Source organism: Corvus moneduloides, chromosome 5 (genome assembly GCF_009650955.1).
Source record: "Corvus moneduloides isolate bCorMon1 chromosome 5, bCorMon1.pri, whole genome shotgun sequence".
Lineage (NCBI taxonomy): Eukaryota > Metazoa > Chordata > Aves > Passeriformes > Corvidae > Corvus > Corvus moneduloides.
The window spans coordinates 33,403,505-33,423,929 of record NC_045480.1 but is presented as its reverse complement, the minus strand read 5'-3'; the positions used below and the strand labels follow the sequence as shown (position 1 = coordinate 33,423,929).

General features: G+C 39.8%; 1 protein-coding gene across 2 annotated transcripts in view; it reads left to right on the top strand.

Moving 5' to 3' along the window:
- WWC2 (WW and C2 domain containing 2) overlaps positions 1–20,425 on the top strand; it is a 95,563-nt gene that overhangs the window by 61,950 nt on the left and 13,188 nt on the right. For both annotated transcript variants that reach the window (XM_032109915.1, XM_032109916.1), the window contains exons 9-19: positions 851–1,093; positions 5,852–5,941; positions 6,870–7,477; positions 10,957–11,080; positions 11,902–11,982; positions 12,066–12,152; positions 13,518–13,710; positions 15,269–15,439; positions 16,228–16,340; positions 17,320–17,512; positions 19,469–19,633. In XM_032109915.1, coding sequence (XP_031965806.1) covers positions 851–1,093; positions 5,852–5,941; positions 6,870–7,477; positions 10,957–11,080; positions 11,902–11,982; positions 12,066–12,152; positions 13,518–13,710; positions 15,269–15,439; positions 16,228–16,340; positions 17,320–17,512; positions 19,469–19,633 — 2,068 coding nt within the window. The remainder of the gene's footprint in view (positions 1–850; positions 1,094–5,851; positions 5,942–6,869; positions 7,478–10,956; positions 11,081–11,901; positions 11,983–12,065; positions 12,153–13,517; positions 13,711–15,268; positions 15,440–16,227; positions 16,341–17,319; positions 17,513–19,468; positions 19,634–20,425) is intronic.

Below are 20,425 nucleotides of genomic sequence, written 5' to 3'. Positions count from 1 at the left end.
ACAAGTGGTGATGGATTTTGAATAGGGGGTAGAATGAAATTGGAGAGGGAGAGAAAGGAAGGAAACAAACAAAGAAAACAAACACCACCAGTTCTGGCTCCAGCATCAATCCATCTGATGGGGTGTCCCAGGTCCTGGGGCACCTGTGGGGGTATCTGTTTATAACCAAGCTTTTCTTGCCCTGGAGTTACGTTTCTCACTTTCTATGCAAATTAGCTATCACTAGCAGTCTGTTGTTCCAGACCCTTCTGGAAATGGGTTGAGGGCTTCAGGGCCTTTGGTGGTCTTGATCCCCCACTACTGCCATGGGAACAGCAGTTGCACAAACTCAAACTGTTGAGTTCATCTCTCTTTTCTTTAGATAGCTGCTGTTGCATTGCCTTTTTTCAATTGCATAGAAGAGCAATGCTTTTGTCTTAAGATTTGCTGAAGTGAGCACCTTGCTATGGTGCACATTCTTTCACCATGGTCGTGTCTGTTTCTGAGGAGCCATCGGCCTCCCACAGCGTAGGAGAAATCCATCATACTCATGAATGAGTAAAGCATGGTGCCACTGCTATGTTACCAGACAGATTTCTTTTAATAAAGCTTTTAATAAACATTGTGACTTCTACTTGAACTGGAATAGGAGCAACTAATTTTTAACGCATATGCATATTGCTGCTGGCCTCAATATGTGGCCTGATTCTCTGGCATAGCCTGCATTCTTGGGAAGCAAAACTAAAAGTAGGGCCTTGAGTACAAAATGTTGTTATAGCCTGATATCTTTCAAAATACTGTATCGCTTCTCTCTTTCCTGGGCTTTGTGTGCTGTGCTGGACTCAGGCAAATCTGCTTTGTTTTATTTTAGCATGGCTAATTTGAAGATTGAACTCTCTAAGCTAGATAGTGAAGCCTGGCCTGCAGCACTGGATGTGGAAAAGGAAAAACTGATGTTAATCAATGAAAAAGAAGAGCTTTTAAAGGAGCTCCAGTTTATTACACCACGCAAACGTACTCAAGATGAGCTAGAGCAGCTAGAAGCAGAAAGGAAGAGGCTTGAGGAAGAGCTGGTGTCTGTGAAAAACACACCCAGTCAAGCACTTGCTGAAAGGTAAGAGGTTGCCTTTTGCTAATATTAAATGCTGCTTTCTGCAATCTAACCTTTGTACTCATTGCAGACCCTGAACTATGCCACGATGGGCTGTTTTCCTTCAGTGACTGTTCTATGTAGATCTTAATTAAATTTGTTATTAGCCCAGTGGGCAGAAAAACAAAGAAGTCTTCAATACTGTGAGAGAATGTGAACACCCTGTATGTGCTCTGCAGTATCAGTTGCTCTGCGCTTGTTACCAGCATGAAAATGCCTGTGACAGATGTTAAATAACTGAGGAATGTCAACATACCAGCGGGAAGGCAATACATCATTCACTCATTTCTGATAATAGCTGCAAACTGTTTGAACTCAGGTTACAAAGATTATCTCGATCATTGCAACAACTGAAGCCTTTCATTGTGAGTTTTATTACAAGCAAAAATGCAACCAAAAGGGGAAAAAAACCCAAAAAAGTTGAGATGAGAAGCATAATTGCTGCAAAACTTTTCTAGCTTGCTGCTACCTAACTAGTAAGTGAAGCTCGTCTCACAATAAATTGTTTTCAGCCATATTCAGAGTTTGAGAAAATCAAAGCTGACTGTCACAAAAGGACTTTTCATCAGCTCTAAGTGGAAATAAATTTAAGGGCACCTCTAGCCCACATAAAATGCAATAAACACAGAATGTCCTTGTGTGTATCAGTATGGCATGCCTTACTGAAGTAATACAATTGGCATTGTGTGGCTTTCTTACTTCCCTTTACTGGGAAACACCTGCTGTTGCTCCAGGGTGCTGTATTGCAAAATTCCTGTTATAGCATTAGAAGCTGAGTCCTAAATTGTAGCTGAGTAACAAGGAAGATTTTTTTGTTTACAAAGTACAAATGTGTGTATTAGGCAAGATTTTTCTTAACATGTCTACACTTTATAATAGCTTAAACTACATTATATTAATAATCCAAATATGTTTTAGAAAAGGGAACTATATTTTTACAGGAGAAGCTGCCTGTCTGTGGTAGTAGTACCTAAAGTACCATGGATCTGTTGCTCTCTGACTTCCATTAATAAATGGTGAATAAGGGGTCAATAATAAAATCACAGTCACAGATAAGTATTTTGAATCTAAGATTTTGATAATATGCTGTTGTATAGCTAAATCTTGACTCAAGCCATAAATAGGTAGCTGGTGTTTGAATCTTGTGGTTTGGATTTGCTTTAGTGCCAGAGAAAGTTCTGTGCCTGACTGTGTTCCCATACATGTCAGATGCCAAACATGGAGTACCAAGGACAAGTAAAATTGTCCCCCATTGTGAATTTTCCATGTATAGTGACAGAATGAGTTGTTAGAGCTTCCTTTTTTTCCTCTCTTTTCCTCAAACTTTTTTCCTGTGGTTTTTAATCCTGAAAATGTGGTTTAGGCTTTTTTTCCCTGAGGTTAATGTAAGATATGTTGAGCACTGCTGGTTGAGGTAGCACTTATGGTGGGTTCTGGTTTGCTTTTTTGTTATTCCAGCGAATGTCCAGTGAATTTCTAGCTTCAACTGTTAATATTAAAACTGTCTCCTTTGGTGACTTCAGGGCACATTAATTTTTTCACACCGGGCTATTTTGAGGATTATTTCTGGTTTGTCTAATATAAACATAAAGTAGATCTTCATTTTCAGAAGGATTCACATGATGAAAGTTTTTCTGAAATGTTAATTTAAAAAAAATACATTTAATTGTTTCAGATCAATCAGCAGTGTTCTGTTTCTTGGAGATGAGGGAGATTCTCCTCTCCATTATCAGTGGAGGAGCCGTGCCATCTTCAGAATATTGTACTATTGTTGCATTACCATTTTCTTCTATGAGGTTTCTTGAGTGCCTTCAGTTTGCAGTGTTTTCATAGGAACTGATAAAGAAGCAGCAGCATAAGAAGCTGTGGATTGTGCCAGAACTTAACATGATGAGGGTTCTTTCATTTGGTTTAGTGGTTTGGGGTTTTTTTATATCTAAAGGGAAAAGAAACAGGAGACGTGCTCTGACTTAAAACAAAAACATTATAGCATAGCCCCGGGTTATTTTGGAGCAGGATGCTGAAATTGCCAGTGGTAGATGTACATGGATTCAATTTACAGAAGGAGGGTGTAGATCATAACATATCACCTTCAAAAAGGCAGAGACAGGGCATACTCTGACTGCTTTAAGAAGCCTTAAAGCAACTGTGTAGTAATAACTGGATTGTGGGACTGTTGAGAACTACTTGGTACTTTCTTGCCTCTGAGTTCCTGTCAGGGAGATTCCATTATTGCTTTAATCCTTGGCAGTATCTCCCAAGTAAACACAGTCATTTGAACAGGTCCATGCTTTAAGTACTTGCTTGTGCTGTTGCCTGCAAAACTGGCACCTGCTCTTGTGCCTGTCACAAATGAATGTGTCCATCTAAGTTTGCATTGAAAGGTGAGGTATGTGCACTTTTTAATGTATCTTCTTTAAAGATTCTCTGCTCTTCTCAGCAATGTTACAATTTAAGATCAAGAGAGAAAGATGGCTCACTAACCTGAAGTCCCTTCTGCAGTGAGTAATAGGTTAATTTAAATAGAAGGGGTGCAAACAGGAGAGACTGAGAGAGGCCAGTGTCAGAATAGATAACACAGTGGTTGTTTAGGTGTTTACACAGGGTTTTTTGGATATTAAAGTTCCTGCTTATGCTATAAAGAGGGAAGGTTCGTTATCTTAAAGTTTTGGCTATGGAGTTGTTGGTCTTTTTTCCATTTGGCCTGGTGTAGAATGAAAGAACTTTCTCTGAATCTCAATTTGTTGTGAGATAATGAAATGACTTACTGCATTTCTTTGAACTTCCACAAATGATTTCATCACCCAGCTTGTGTTTGTGATTTGTGACTAACATCTTTCTGACGTTAGCCTACAAGTATTAACACTTGTATTTAATTACTAGTACATCAAATTACTTCCAGGAAAGAATTTTTTTCAGGTGCTAAATTATAAAGGATAAATTGTATTTATCAACCTCCTTAAGATAGTAAAAGAAAATAAATGATTGTGCTTTTGAGGCAAAAACCAATGAAACATTTTAGTTCAATAGTACAAATTCAGTTGCTATAATGTCCCTCTTGAGGTGGCTGTAGATGTGTCTTTTGAAGACTTCAGTCAGAGAAATTCCTAAGCTTTTATTTCCTTTCTTGTCTTCTACCATTAGTAGTTGAACACAGAGCAATTTCTGTGCCTCTTCCTTGAGAAAAAAATGATAGTTCACTACTGAAAAGCCACAAAAGAGATACTGAAGAGCATTCTTGCTTGGGACAAGCAGGATAGATTAGGCTTTAAATTAAGACAGAAGGCATCAATAGATAGTAAAATGATAGGAAATAGTGTCTGATACTATAGATGAACATAATTCTTGGTGTGGAAACCAAGAATTCTTGTGTGTGTGTCTTCCTGAGCAAAGAATGAAAGACTGTGTATGCTTTTAACAGCCTTAGCAGGTATTGGCAGATGAACACATCACTGCAGTGTGAGAGCACATGTGGCGTGGGCAGTGGAGTGGAAGTCACACTCTCACTGACCTCGGGGTAACTTATTCACCTTTGCATAACCCAGATTTGCTCATTGAATGAGCATGGGTGTAAGCAAATGCTTTTCATGCTTTGCTGAATCAGGGACTTAATGTCTTTTTACTGGTATCTGACATCCAAAGGGAGTGAATTCTGGGCACTCTTGAGTATCTCATTCAGTTAATTCACTTTGTGTAAGAAAACAGTGGTTGATGTTTCTTGTTTCTCAGTTGCTTGAGAACTTGTGACATGTATCAGTTGACTGAGCAAGGCCTAGAGGAGAATACAGTAATCCACAACTACAGGAAGATTTTAGCTGAATCCACGGAGAGAAAGCAATTTATTTAGTGTAAATGGAGTGATAAAAGGGAATTATAAGAGGGGAAAAAAATCACTCTAAAGGTTAGTGAATCATTTCTACTACCCAAGAGGAATAGGAGAGTTCCCTCTTTTGTGGCTTTAGAGCTGCGCTAGCTAACAAAGCAGGAGGCAATAAATCCTGCTTTCTCATAAAGGTGAACTTGATGATAAGCATTACAATGCTGTGTGGCTCTGAGGTGCTGACAAAGCTGTTGGGAATGTAGAAATCTTTACCAAGGACTCCTAAATATGGTCTGTAGTCTCAGAACCTTTCACTGAATGCTGCTTTGATTTGCTGTGCTTTATCTCTATAAAAAGATTCTGAAATTAAAGGGATTGCTTTGATTTTAAACTTCACAATATCAAAACTAATACTGGTATTACTGGTATTAGTGTTCTTCTAGTTTGTTTGTTTGTTTTGGTGTTTTTTTCCTGGTTTTGTTGGTTGTTTTTTTTTTCCTGGAGCTATATTAAGTGAGGAGGCAGTCTGCAGCATGGCTTTTAAAAACTGTATGAGTGCAGACCTTATTATCCTGAAGTTGCAGCTATTTTCCCAGTGCTCATCAGTTACTCTTTTATTGGGTGCATGTTCCCCTTGGTACAGTGTGAATGTCCCAACCCTGTGCTTGCTTGTACACTCAGCAGGTTTGTTACAGTGCTTGGTATTCTGCAGGTAAAGTCACTCTGCTGAAGCAGTTGGGGGTTTTATGATCAGACTGAAAGCTAACACAGTATTTTGGATTTTAGTCACTGGCAACCTGATAAAAAAATGAGGGATCTTCACTTTGTTTCTTTTTTATCTATAAAATGTTCTAGCCTATTCTGTAATGCTTTCCTGAACTAATATGTACATCTCTTTGCAGATTAAAGCTGGAGGAGAGAAGAAAAGATTTGGTACAGAAACTTGAAGAAACTACAAAGTTAACTACCTGTTTGCATTCACAACTTAGGAGGTGAGACTGTACTGCATAATGTAGAACCTGTTTTGTAGTGGACCTGGATGTCTCAACTTCATTCTTAGGATTTTCTCTTAGCTGGAGGCTCAGCAAAATTTATTTAATATTTAACTAAGAAAATGCAAGTGTAATAGCTTCAAGTGTTTTGTCACCATGCAAACCTGGTGTACTTTTATAATTTCAGTAAATTTTCTAAGTTGATAGTTCTGTAACTATTCTGTAAACAACTTTTAAGTGTTTAGAAGGGCCTGCTTGAATTATTTTTCCTGACGTTTTTTCCCAGCAGTCCTCCAGAACCGAGACAGTGGCACTCACTTTCTCTGGCCTGGCAGGACTCCTTATCTCCTATTATTAACAGGACAAGAGTGCATGTTACAGCCTTTGCCATAATTTATATAGTTGGATTTACTGTGCACATGGAGTGCCTGTTGCCATACAGATGGGAAGCAGTTCTGCTATAAGTTGTCTTCTATCTGGCTTATTTCCCAGGTGCTTGGGCAGGGGGTAGGCTGCATGAATTGCTCTAGAGGTAGCAACACTCCTGTGCTGCCAAAAGCTCCATCTTGGGGATCCTTGTGCTGTCACATTGACCACATGAGCACCCACATCAGAGTGGAGCAGGTTTCCAGTGGGATATAATAGCTGAGAAGGCTGCTGTTACTGCTGGACCAGTTTGTCAAATCTGCAGCCTTCTCCAGAAGAAAAGGGGCTTAGGCAGCTGGCCATAAGCTGGATAAGTTGCCCTGGTTGTGTGCAGGTTGGGCACACTGGTGCCAAGGTATGGGTGCTTAAAAAGCATAATGCCCCAAGCAGCTTTCGGTTGTAATCTGTTGCAGGGCTGTTTCAGTCAAGCTTCCCTCTCTTTGTTCTGTTCTGTGCTGGTTTAGTTTAGTAACATCACTACGTGTTTGTGCTTTCTTTGCAGCCTCTCAGCTAGTACGTTATCTGTGTCTTCAGGGAGCAGTTTGGGATCCCTGGCATCCAGCCGGGGATCTCTGAACACATCAAGCAGAGGATCGCTAAACTCACTCAGCTCCACAGATCTCTACTATAACCAAGGCGATCAAATTGCAGATTTGGACTATCAGTACAAACTTGATTTCATATTGCAAGAAAAAACTGGTTACATTCCTTCGGGGCCTATCACTACCATTCATGAAAATGAAGTGGTCAGTTCCCATGGGAGACTGGGTTACAGTGACTCTCCTTCAGCTGCAGACCATCCCAAATTTACTGAACCTCCCAAATCTGTGACATCACTGTCTTCCAGATCCTCACTCTCCTCCTTGTCCCCCCCAGGCTCCCCTTTGGTTTTAGAAGCTGCATTTTCAGTGTCAGCTCAAAATTCCCCTCTGCATCACCTCACTACGGACTTTGAAGACTCTGACCTTTCAGGTGATTTTGCAGGCATTAGCTTCTGCGAGAACCAAATATTATTGGACTCTGAAGCCAGAGCAGGATCTCAGATTCCTACAGATGATAAAGATCTAAATGTTAGGCAGCCTCTGCCTTCTCTACATGAAGGAAGTTCAGGTAATTAAAAAAAAAAGTAATGTCAAATGTATATGTAACATGAAAATTAACAGCTGGCTCTTGAAATGAAGAGGTACCTTGTGTAACTGAAGAGTGTCTTGATCAGCATGCACTTGCCATAGTGGGCAGTCAGTAGTTCTGAGGGATGTTACCTAACTTCCAGTTTTGGCTGCAGAGAGCTGCAATCACTCTGATTCTGTCTACACTTTTCAATAGCTATTTTAGAAAGAAAGTTCATATATTAATCATGTATTAATCTGTCGTGAAAACAGTAACATAAAAACCTGAAGCTGGATTTTGAAAGCATGGAGGATGCATGGTGTTCCTAGATTCTGTCAGGATGTATGGATATAGAGCAAATACCCTCTGCTGTTTGTTTGATAACTTGAAATCAGATCCTTTGTTTCTCATTGAAGAGTAAGTTACAAACTGACATCCTCAGTAAAAGAGACTTCTGGACTGAGAATTATGTGTGATGTGTATCTAATTATTTGAGCCTGCTATCACTGAAAGATCTGCAGTTCATTTTGAGTTGAGAAAGACAGGTGACTACATGCCATGTAAGTTACAGTGAGAGTTGCCCCATTTTTAACATGGATTTCACAGCTTTTAGCTTTTTATCCAAGTTAGAACAGAGGTCCTAAGCTAGTCTAGGGCTCCCCCTGCCATCTGTGGGTAACTCCCAAAAATTAGGACATCTTGTCTCCTAAAGCATACTTCCCTTTAAGGAAGAAGGGATGAATGACTGTGAGTTATCAAGGTACCCTTAGTTACTAGTTAAGTTTAACTTTGAGGTGGCTGAATTAGGTGTGATGAATTCCACTTCTGGTCTGCAGCAAAAGCCATGCAACATACTTAATCATCTCATACTGTCAAAACCTTTGGCAGAGCCAGAATTTCAAAAATCCCAGCTGTCAAGAATTGATGGCTTGTGCTCAGTCTTAGAGTGCTCGCTTTGCTGCCTTTTGTTGGGGCTGACAGTATGTTGTGCTCTCTCTGCACATTTATTTTTGCTAGTGTCATTCTGTGTCACTGTCTTCAAGTATGTTGCAAACCATTCATGTTTATGTTACACAGTGGCTCTGTTTTCTCAAGGAAGAACTGAGTGAGACACATTTCAGTAGTGCTGAGCACTGGCAGCCCTATTTGAAACCTGGTCAGTACCTGGCATTTCCAACTGTATTTCTGAGCTGGTAGGGAAGTAGCTAACTAAGGAATTTGGTGTTCTAGAATAAATATGGCCTAGCTCTTGAGCATTGTTCAGATTTGTTGCCAAGCTTGAACACTTGTGCTTGGAGTTTTCCAATTTTTAATAGTAGTACCTGGACATATTCATACAGTTATATATTTTAATGAGAAATTTGCTTTTATTTTTGTAATTCTCTCAAGGAATTGTTGTAACATCTGTTGTCTAATTAGATTAGCTTACTGCAGTACTGTAGTAATTTCAATGTTGGCCAGAGCAATGTGGCACCAGAAGAGAAAGGTATGGTATGCTTTGTACAAGCTGGGAGTCCCCACTCTACTTCACTGTGCAGAAAGAAAACAAGAAATTGACTGATGTCTTAATGGTCTGAACCTGTGAAATGCAACGTGAAAAAACATGGAAGGGGAATTTTGGGGGGAGAGGGTCTTTTTGTCCTTTGTCTTTTCAGGATGCTGTAGCACAGTAGTTATTTTACTTTAGAGCCATATTGTAAAAGATTGAAACAATAATTATTTTTCCTGCCTGTATTTCAGCAGCATATCCTTTCCAAATTAACAACAATTTTCAGTCTGTTTTTGCAATCTGGCTGCTACTCACCTAGTCTGAGAAATGAATTCTAAATGCCTTGGAATTTGGGAGCACTTTGGGCTATGTGGAATCAGAACTTTTTTTTTTTTTTTAATTTATTTCTATATATCATTATTTTCAAAGGCATACTGTGGTTGTCTAACATTTTTTAACTTTTTGAGGACCTCTTATTCTGGATATTGTCGGGTTGCCTTTTAAGTCTATGTAAGTAGTTATTGTTTTAAAATGTAAATTCATCCTTTGATTCTTCATACTGATACTTCCTCATGTAGCGTCATATGCATAATACAAATTGTCTTTAAACCTGTATTAAGGCTGCCAAAACAAGTATTTGAATTTTGAATAGCCAGGTATTAACTAATTACACTTTAATACCTCTGATTTCCACAGTAAAATGGACCTCATGGTGAGACTTCAGTACATTAACAGTGAGACACAGACCTGGGGTTGGTTTAGTGTTTCTACTCCAATTTCATTCTTGAAACTGCTGTGATGCTGAATGGGAAGGTTTGAACAAACTCAGCTGGAGGCATAAACCTGCATAGAAAATTTCAGCCTACACGCTTAGGTTTTTACAAGACTGCAGATCTGAATACTGCTGAATCTTAACTTGGGCATAGACAAAGACTCGAAGGTAGTACAGCTGCTGTCGTCATGTAAACTGCACTGGCTCTCTAGATGCAGTGTTCACCTGCTTCTCTGGCTGTCTGACTTTTCTGTACAGGTGAACCGTAGAGATATTTGCTGCTCTGCACATGTCCCTGCTGTCAGAAACCAACTTGGAATATCATGTAGTTCTTCCACAGTCAGTCTGTGTCATTGTCAAAGTCAATTCAGGCTGCTGTGGTAATTCCTAAGGGTAATCAATAAATCATGTCATCACCTTCACCCCTCACATGGTGGGGGGGGAGGGAAAGAGCACTTCATCATCAAGGAAAAAGCATTCCTACTGCCATAAATAAAAGCACAAATGCAGCAATCAATCATCTAATCTAGAGCCTTAAATTTTAACATCTTAACAGGATGTAAAGTCATGATTCAGATGGGGATGATAATGCATACCAATACCCTCACCCATTGGCAGATAAAAGGACTGCATAGGCCCTCAGCTTACTGTGCTGCCGAATGTGGCTTCACTGCATGACACTCGCATATGAATGCAAGTTGAAGATTAAAGCTAAGTAGTCATTGAGAGGCTGTAGCATAGAAAGTTTTTGATGATAGAAAACCAGAGAGGATTTCTAGCAGTTATATCACTGGGGAGAGGGTGTCTGTCTGACTTTTGAATATTTAATAAAGAGTAGGCAAGCACTGGGCATGTAGCTGAAGTGTTACCACAGTGCTGACTGTGAACATGGCAAATACTGGTTTAAAGTTCAGAATAATGAGGGTTGATAATGAAGGACAATAACTAGCTGAATGCATAAGGGTGATCATAGGAGTCTGTGTCTCTGTGAAGGTATAATAGTACATTTTCAAGTTCATCAGTCTGGTTATATCTGCAGCCAAAATACGTGGTAACAGCAGTACAGTCTCAGAATGTTTAATGATACAGAACAAAACTACTCTGTGGTACTCAGTTAAGGGTCACCGCTTTCAACTTGACAACTTTCTAAGCTATGCTCATCTCTCTTTCTGACTATTAATCTCTTGGACTAATTTTCATTCTTTTTCCTTTTTGTAGGTGGTGATTTACCAAGGAGAACAGCTGGTCATCTGCTTGAGGAGAAAACAGCTTGTGTATCTGCTGCTGTGTCTGATGAGTCTGTAGCTGGAGATAGTGGTGTATATGAAGCTTCTGTGAAACAGTAGGTTTGAGAAATCATGCAAGTCCTAACACCAAAAATTTAAATTTATCTATGATCAGTTACACAGTATCAGCAGAAGTTGTTAATCAGCCCTGCCTTTTTTAGAAATAATTTGTACTTTTAGATGGAAAGGACAGCATATTTGCCAAACAATGAAGTTTGATTTGGGTTATTTTTTGTGCTTGTATAATTTGGTTGAATAGCATTAATATACATTTCCTTATAATCTTGGGGGATTTTCTCATGCTAGAAGTGTTCCCAAGAGGAAAGCTTGATGTAAACTATGCAGGTTCTGCCATGTGACTCTATTGACACTACTCAGAGTCACTGGTTTTACTTCTTGTTTTGTTTAGGATTTTTAAGATTGTATAGCATTTTTTGGAATGTTTTTATTTTTAAAAAGAGGTTATAGAAAAGACAAGAAAAAACTGTTGTAATGATGGTATTAAAATAATCCAGGTTGAGGTATAGGGTTCACTGTGGTGATCAGGATATAAGAAACATATTTGCTGTTATTTTTTGACCAGACAACTTCTGTAGGATTCTTCATACTAGTTTATGTAGGGTTGCCTGTAATCTTCAGTAATCAGCCTAAGGCCTTTCTGAATCATTACTGCAGTTGTCAAACTATTCCAGCAGTGACTGTCCCTAAAACAAGCACTGCTATTGTGTAGGCTCTGAAATTCTTATTTGGAGTGCATGCTGTAATTAAATCAGCGTGTTTAGGAGAATGGATATAGGTTCTGTGTATGCATACCTTAATAATTGCTGAAAGCTAACTATAATTTTCCTAAATTTGAGTATTTGCCTTATTTTCCTAGACCAAATGAAAATGAGGACATTGTATATAGTGAAGATGATGCAACAACTCTAGAGGCTGCTCAGGTACAAATAGGACTCAGGTGAGTGACCAGCAAAGGGAATATTCCTGTTTATACATAAATGTGAATAGTAAACTTCCCTCATGTTGTCCTTTCTTTAACAGATATGACCACGGCAATTCAAGTTTCGTGATAATCATAGTACGGCTTAGAAACCTTCCGGCGTTTTCTGTCCCCCTTGGCTCTAAGGTGTAAGTCAAACAATCACTGAGAAGTAGTGTTGAAATACAAGAATATAATAATAAATTGTAAAAAATTCTCTAAAGGAATTGGTTGATTTACAGCTTAAGAGTACTGAAATATGTACAAAACTTTTCAAACTGTTGTAGTATTTAGCTTTTGCATATTCCAGCAAGAAAAAGAAGTTATCAGGAAATTTGCACATTCCACTAAAGTGGAATAAAAAGGATTTTTAAATGGTGCTTTATCTAGTGCTTCTAAACATTCTGTAGCTTTGTGAGTGCTGAACAGCTATGCTGTAGTTACTAAAAACATTCTTCTGATGCTTTGGCATCCTTTCAGCTCACAATGTTGTCTTTTTACATTTAAGTGTCTTATTGATGTAAAATGGTATTTAAAGCAGTATTTGTATTTTAAGGGAGCTTTTAAAGGGAAGGGGTAATTTAGTAAATTGCAAGTGGACAAGCACAGTCACATTGAGATACACCATCCCTAACAACTGGAGCTTGGAGGTCTGTTAAGGATTAGTTCTTGAGTCAAATTGCACCAACATGGAAAGTCTAAAAGTAAATTACAGTGCAAGTCATATGTAGAAAATGAACCGAAATGCCTGAATATGTTACCACTGAATTTCTAATCGAAAATTCTCATCTGTATAAATAGGTACAGCTTGCCCTGGGGACACTTGTACTTGAGTGAGCTTTTTGACAGACTGTAAGACTACCTTAAACTGTTGAAAAGCTTAGCAAGATTGGAGTAGGACATAATCAATCCTCAGAAAATTTGGTTTTCTTGCAGGTGTCTTTCCCTTTGTATCCTATTGCCTTAAATTTGATTGGCAGATAAATAGGAAGCCACTGGGTATGGAAAGGATGCATTAAGGATAGAGGCCTGGGTGCTTGCTGGATTTTTCTGTTTGTTTTTGTTAATAACAAATGGTTGTTCTACTACTCTCCTTCCTTCTCTGAACTAGTCTTTCCTCTGCTGACCTTCCAAGTCCGCTAACATTTAGCACAAGAATACAGAAAAACTATAGAAGAGTAAATTTCTCTTTTTAATTAACATTAAGAACATGTTTCCTTCCATCTGTGAGATGATCTTCATTGTTTACAGTACTAAACTTGGATAGAGTCAGAAACTGCTACCTCTCTTGCTACTACCTTACCAGGCACAGAAACTCCCTTTTGGGAAATGTTTTTGCAAGGGACAAGAGGAGTTTCTGACTCATTTTTGTCACTTCTTTTCCATTCCACTGATAAGTTCCTGTTCTATTTTGTTGCTTTGCACTCCTTAAGTTGATGGGGTGAACTTCTCTTATGCATCACCAGCAAGTGCCAGTTTCAACAGAGGTAAAGATTTGGTTTTGTTTCTGGCAGGTATATTAGAGTAGCAGTCCTTCCATCCTCGACTGATATCAGCTGTCTGTTCCGCACTAAAGTTCATCCTGCCATGGAAACCCTTTTATTCAACGAGATATTCAGAGTAGCCATTTCTCAAGTAACACTGCTACAGAAGACACTGAGAGTAGATGTTTGTGCTGTCAGTAGAAGTCGTCGGGAAGAGTGCTTGGTATGCGGTTTTATTTCTGGTGCTTTTTTTGGCATGCATTTGTTTGTAGTGTCCCCTCTTGTTTTGATGGTCAAGGCTGCTAAAATTCCACAGCCCTTGGAGACAAAGCCTGAAGCATAACTTAGTTGTTGCTATAGTACCTAGAATACTGCCTTTCACCGAAACTCCTGATACAGAATGTAATCCTGGATGGAAGGTGTTTTGATAATTCTAACACTGCCTTAACCCTTTAATTACAGATTGATATTCCATCTTTGCCATTTTATACATAAAACCCCCGTAAACTTCAATGCAACATTACTTTAACACTAGGTTTTAAAGTAAAAGCTGAAGAAGAGCCACAGTAAAAAAAAAAAGAGAGCAAACCCTCATTATCACTACTTTTCACAAAGAACAAACTAAATTATGTTTATATGATGGACACTGTTTTGATCTTTATGATCTGTTGAAATAGTAAAAAGGCATGACATTTATAGATCAGCCCATTGGAAGCTGTCACTTTAAATTTTCTTGTTAATCGTAGTCATCACCGAATCAGTGATGCTTCATTTACTTCCAAATTGCTCTTGCATGGTCTGGTACAACTCTAGTTTTCCACCATGAGAGGGATTTTAGTAGCACAGTGAGATTTTTTCAGTTACAACACACTGAAGTGATGCTGGAATCTGCTGGGGTTCATCAGTTCCAACTACTGTGAAATAGCCTCACTTTCAGAACGTAGAAGTTAACTTAATTCCTGGGGAATGTATTGGCCTCTTTCAGTATGTAAGAGTTTTCCCCTGAGGAAAGGGAAGGGCAACAGAACAAAAATGCGACATCAGGCAGGATACAAAGGTGAAGAAAGGACTCAACAATAACAAAAAATCCCAACGAAGACAAGGGTTATTCGCAAGATCAAATGAAAGAGTTGGGAGTACCATCCCCAGCAGAAAGCCCTGGACAACAGGACCAGAGTCTTGGCAAGAGTTCCGTGTGCAGCCCAGTAGCTGTGGAGATAATACGCTTTACCAAAGAACAGAGGATTTTAATCTCCAAGGCACAGCCCAAAATGAGTACTTCAGTAGTTTTCCCAGAGTACCAACTCGGTGGATGTCAGCGCTTGTCCAAATGAAAGGGTTTCTTAATCTCTTTTACTGGCTCTTCATCTCCTCCTTCCCTGGTTTGAGCAAGCAAGGTCATCCATTATTTGCCATATGGATGATTTCTGTGGTGGGACAGCTGAAAGATCATGTGACACGAGCTGGTGCTGCACAGGTTTTCCTTAGTGAATGCACTAGAGCAGGCGTAGGCAATCCCGTGGTATGGGGGGTGGGGAGAAATTCTGAAGACTGAAATAAGAGGTGGCAGAATGGACAAGATGAAGGACTTTTCCATGTATTTCTATTTGTCTATAACTGGAAGTGGAGGGAAATACAAACTGTAGAGTTAAAAAGGGAATTCAGGTTCATGTCAAGTTTGTGCTGCCTGTTTTGCATGATAAGTACAGTAGAATTTCAGCTGTTTTGTAGGAAACAGAACAAATTTAAATAATTTTCTTCCCTTTTCTTATTTTGTGCAGTCTGGGACTCAGATCAGCCTGGCAGATGTATCACTTTCTGATGAGACCTGTACTCTGTGGTACAACCTGTTGCCTTGCAAGCAGAGTCCCGGCAAAAAACCCAAGGAACAAAATGACAAATACATGTTTCTGTTAAGCAAGCAATCACAATCGTTGGACTCACTGGACTTGGTGAGCAATGTGCTGGCTATAACTGTGATAGCAAAAAAAAAAACCAGAGACTCCAACTGTGCTGTTGCATTGTAGTTACTTGAATGTGTGAACTGCCCTCCCCTGAAGGTCCAAGGCCCTGTTTTGCAGGCACTTTTGTCTAAAGTGACTTTGTATGTAGGGCCTATATGGGGTGTCAGACAGGAGTGGGGATGGGCAGAAGCTTTTTACTGGATGCAAAATTGTACTCCCAATTTGAAACCTTTCAGCTGTGTTTCTTTTTAGAAAGAATGTTATTGAAGAGCATCCTTAAGTGTATAATTTATTTTCACATGCACACCTTAAAAATTGCTATTTATTAACTATTCAAATCTGCCTACTTAAAGCCCCATTGCATTGAACATGTTGTTTATGCAAAACATACTAACTCTTCTGGTTAAACAAGCTTTTCTGCTTTAATCCCTTCTTAAGAGAACTGCATAGAAAGTGTAACTTTGAAGAGCACCTTTTTTTCAGCTAAGAACATTACTAGTATGAGTGGGGAGACAAGAAAATACATTGAAGGATGGCAGGAACATATTTGATTGCATTATCATTTTAAAACCAATTGGTTTTCATTGAGATTTACTCTGTTTAAAAATAATCATTCAATGTGCTATACACTGACAATTCAAACCCCTTACCCTTGTGATCTGTTTCTGCTGACATCAGGGAGCAGTAGGGTAATGCAGCTCTTGCAAGAGTTGTCTTTTTTTTACCGGTTATGTATCATTCAATTCTGGTTTCATCTACTTTTTCCTTGTGAGCAGGATGCTGTGTCAGCTCTGCTGAAGAGGACATCTGCTGAGCTGGAAGCAGTAGAACAAGAGCTGGCTGAAGATGAGGAGAAGGAACAGGAGCAAAGGGCCTCTGAGGAAGACTGGTAAAGCCACTTTCCCTCCCTCACTGTTCATGCCTGAATGATTCAGCTAATTCTTCCTTTTCTTAGACAAACAAAAGGGCTGTACTTTTGGAGATCATAGACTTGTAGAATGGTATGGGTTGGAAGGGATCTTTAAAGATCATCCAGTCTAATACCACTGCCATGGGCAGGGACACCTTCCACTAGACCAGGTTGCTCAACACCCCATCCAACCTGGCCTCGAACATTTCCAAGAACAGGACATCCACAGCTTCTCCGGACAACCTGTTCCAGTGCCTCACCACCACTGGAATTAGAGTAAAGTCTTTTTCTCTTGTGTGGTCAATTAATTCACGTTCTTTTAGGTTTACAGTGTCTTGGCTGCTCTATGAACTCCTACTGCCAATGCTCCTCCATTCCATGTACATCTTCCTGTGAAACCACTTGGGCTGTGAAGCCACTGGAAGTATAGCAAAATATCAATTATAGTTCCATTAAGTGTAACAAGCAAATAACAGGATTTGAAAAGAGAGCTGCTGTCTGACAAAGTCAGTGTGGGTGTGCTTCCATTGATAGTCTCGTTTTTGAAGAAATTGTGAACTTTCCCAAGAAACAGATTTCTTGCTAAATTGCTATTTGAGTTCTGTTACTGTGCAATTTCTTAGCTGCAGTGTAGAAGTAAATACCTGCTTTATTATGGGGGAAGGGGAGAGTTGCATTTTTGTTTTATGAACTTATCACCATTACAGCTATTGAATATAGTGCAGTGTTGTCGTAACGACCTTGAAGGTGAACTGTAGTAGCGCTTGCTGGGTTTTGCTGGAGGCAGCAATGAAATGGGCCTTCACGTGAACTAAGTGGAAGCATTTGGATGATAGTTGTTTTCCCTGTCAGGAAAATGCATACCCCATACATGGGTGCAGGTCTGGGCTTTCTGGTATCTTTGTCTGGTGAGCTTTTTCAGTTTCAGAATAAGCCTGGGTTACTTCTGTTCATACAGGCTAGAGATGCTTGCAGAGGCCTCTGATGAAATTGTGGATGAAGAGGAAGATGACATTAAGCTGGCAGTAGAAGGTGACTGTAATGATGACCTGGGGTTACTCATGGATGCACCAGAAATGAATGAAGACAAGAACAGAGAGAACAGCAATGAGGCCCGTGAAAGCCAACAAGCTGCTGTAATTCTAACACTGGTGAATATCTTAAAATTCACATTCCTGCAGTATCTTACCGTGTCTAAAAATCTGTTTCTGAGAAATTAATATGGAAGTCTGCTGCATCTGTGCATTTACAATTTGATGTGGCCTTTGCTGTAGCACTTGTCAGTATGTACTTGTAACAAAATTGGTGTGGTCACTTCTGAACTATGAAGAGGACATTGAACAGGCATGCTAGGCAGAACGTCTAAGTCCAGGACAATTAACCAAGACACTCTATCTTCACTTTTTTTGTTGCATATGGAGAATATTCAAAATACAAAGCAGTTCAGTAGCTTCAGCCTGTGCATATTTAAAATATTTCTGCACATGTGTTTCGTTGTTTCCCTTTTTTTCCTTCAGATTCATCTGACAAACAGGGGGAAACACATGACATGGGTCAAGATCTTTAAACCAGTGCAGGGATTTCCTTATTTTTTCCCTTTATTTTAGGGCGTGAAATACAAAAACTGTCTTAGCAGAAAAAAGGACAAAAGATTAATGAACAGAAAATTCCAAAATGTGTATTAAAACTGTGTATACTTTTGAACTATTGAGGGTACTGTTGTACCCACACACTGCATAAAGCAAATTCAGATTCCATATTCTTGGTAACTGTTGGCTTTAAACTATATTCCACTTTCTTGAAAGCACTTTTAGTAGATGTTTAGTATGCCTGATGTGGTAGCACACTCTCCGAAATGAAATTTTTAGAAGCTTTCTGCGTCTTAATAAAAACACCACTGCATGTTTTATACCCACAAGTTCTATAAAACAGTAGAAGTAAAAAGACAAAGAGTGACATCTCGTTCCTTCACCTTTGTGACAATACAAAAGTTTAACATCTCAGTGGACTTACTGGAAACAGTAATTAACTTCCAATTAATGTGGCAAGATGCCAAATGAGCTAAGGCTGTGGTATTAAAAGGACTGACAGTCTGCTGGGTAGCCAGTGAATATAGATCAAAGCCCTAACTCGGCAAGGGGAGACAGCAAGGACACGTGTGAAGGTCAGACACGCACACAAGTACTTTGCTAGGCCTGGGCTGGGTGGACCTGGACAAGGAGTGAAAGACAGCAGACTCCACTGCAGAGCCAGCCACAGCATAGATCTCTGTATGCCACATCCTCTCGGGGTTGCTGTTGTGCTATTTAGGTCACTGTATTTATCACCTGCACTTCGAAAATGATGAACCTCATTAAATTACCCAAGTTGAAGAAAAAGCCCCAGTGCACACCAGTAACACTGGATGTTCCAGCTGCTGCAGAGCTTGGTCTAGCCCAGCAGCCAGGATGAGTGCAGCATGGAAGTAAGCACAGGCTGTACCACCCACGGGGATGGGGGCACTTGAGGCTCCCTCTAGCACATGTGGGGCAGTAGACAGCAGGCTGTGCTGAGGGACAGCAGCCAGCTGTCTTTTCCCTGGGTTCAAAAGGCTGGTGAAGCTCTGGAGATTGCCAGAAAGCAGCCCTGCTGCTGAGGCTTGGGAATGTATGGCAGTATGTCTGGAAGGACCTGGGCAGTGTAACCTTCCCAGCTGCCCTCTTTCAGTGTTCACAGGCACCATCTCAGGCATGGCAGAACCTTGCTCTTCTGCAAATACCAAACAAAGTAAATATAAATGTGCAATAATCATCATGTCTGCAAATGGCAAAGCAAAACATTTCTTGCACTGTTTGCATCAAGCCGTCTGCCGAGCAGCAAAGGTCTTTGGCTTTACTGCCTACAAAGAGTACCTTCAAAGCCTCTCCACACACTGTTAAGCCTCTTGGGAATTTTGTATTTCTTTACTTAGAATAACTTCTCTGTAAATGCAGGGTGCTTTTTGCTGCTGGTCTTTCTCCATCCACTGCAAGGTGATGAGAATGCTCGTAAAATCCAAAGGTACAAAAACTACATGGTGGCATGTATCTGGTTATAGTAAGTCTTCTACATTAAATTCCTTTTCATAGGTTGATAAAGAGACTAACACTGAGGAATCGCTTAATGAGAACACACCAGTCCGACCCAAGGACAGAGCCAGCTGGAGCTCCAGACAGCGTCCCTTTGTCAGGAACAGCATGATAGTGCGCTCCCAAACCTTCTCTCCAGGCGAGCGGAACCAATACATCTGTAGGGTAAGGGGAAAAACACTTGGAATGAAGAGCTATTAACTAAAGAGTCATTTAACTTCTTGGGAATGAAGCATTAATGACAGGGAGTCATGTACCAATTCTCCCTGCAAGAGGCAGAGCCTGTGCTTTCTCTAGAGTCTCTCCCTATCTGAGCTGATGCATAGTAGAATTGACTTTCAGCAGAGTTGCATACTCTTGCAAAACACCTCAACTAGGGCAAAAATACATCCTATTGGAGAGAAATAACACAGATGCCTGTGCTGGCTGTCTGCAAAAAGTGTGTTTCCTTGCACATCAGCAACTCCAGCGCTCTCACAGCAAAACAATTTGTTACAACATGAAATAGAATTCGCTGTAAAATGCCATTGCATTACCATATTTTAATAATGCAACCATTTAAGGGTAACAGTGTGGAAAGAGCTCAGTCATCAATTTTAAATCTTGCTTTGTATCTCAACTGGTTTTAAACCTAGGCAGCCCAAATCCTGCTGTAATTGCATCTTTGAAAGATGTGCGGGTGCTGCCTCGGGACGGGGTTTTAAACATGGCTTTGGCAGCTAAATTCTCCAGTCTCTCTAGATCTATGGTAGCATGGAAAAAGAAGAAAAGATATAAATTGTGAGTCTTGTTGCTGCTAAACTATGAAAATCATGTGTTTAAAGATTTAAGAATGGATTACCAGCTCCATAGATTTTAATCACAGAAATGCCCTAGAAAAGGCAGTTTATTTTGATCTTTAGTTTCTACTTACTCATACAAGTACCTCTTTTTAAAATAAACCAAAAACTTATGCTT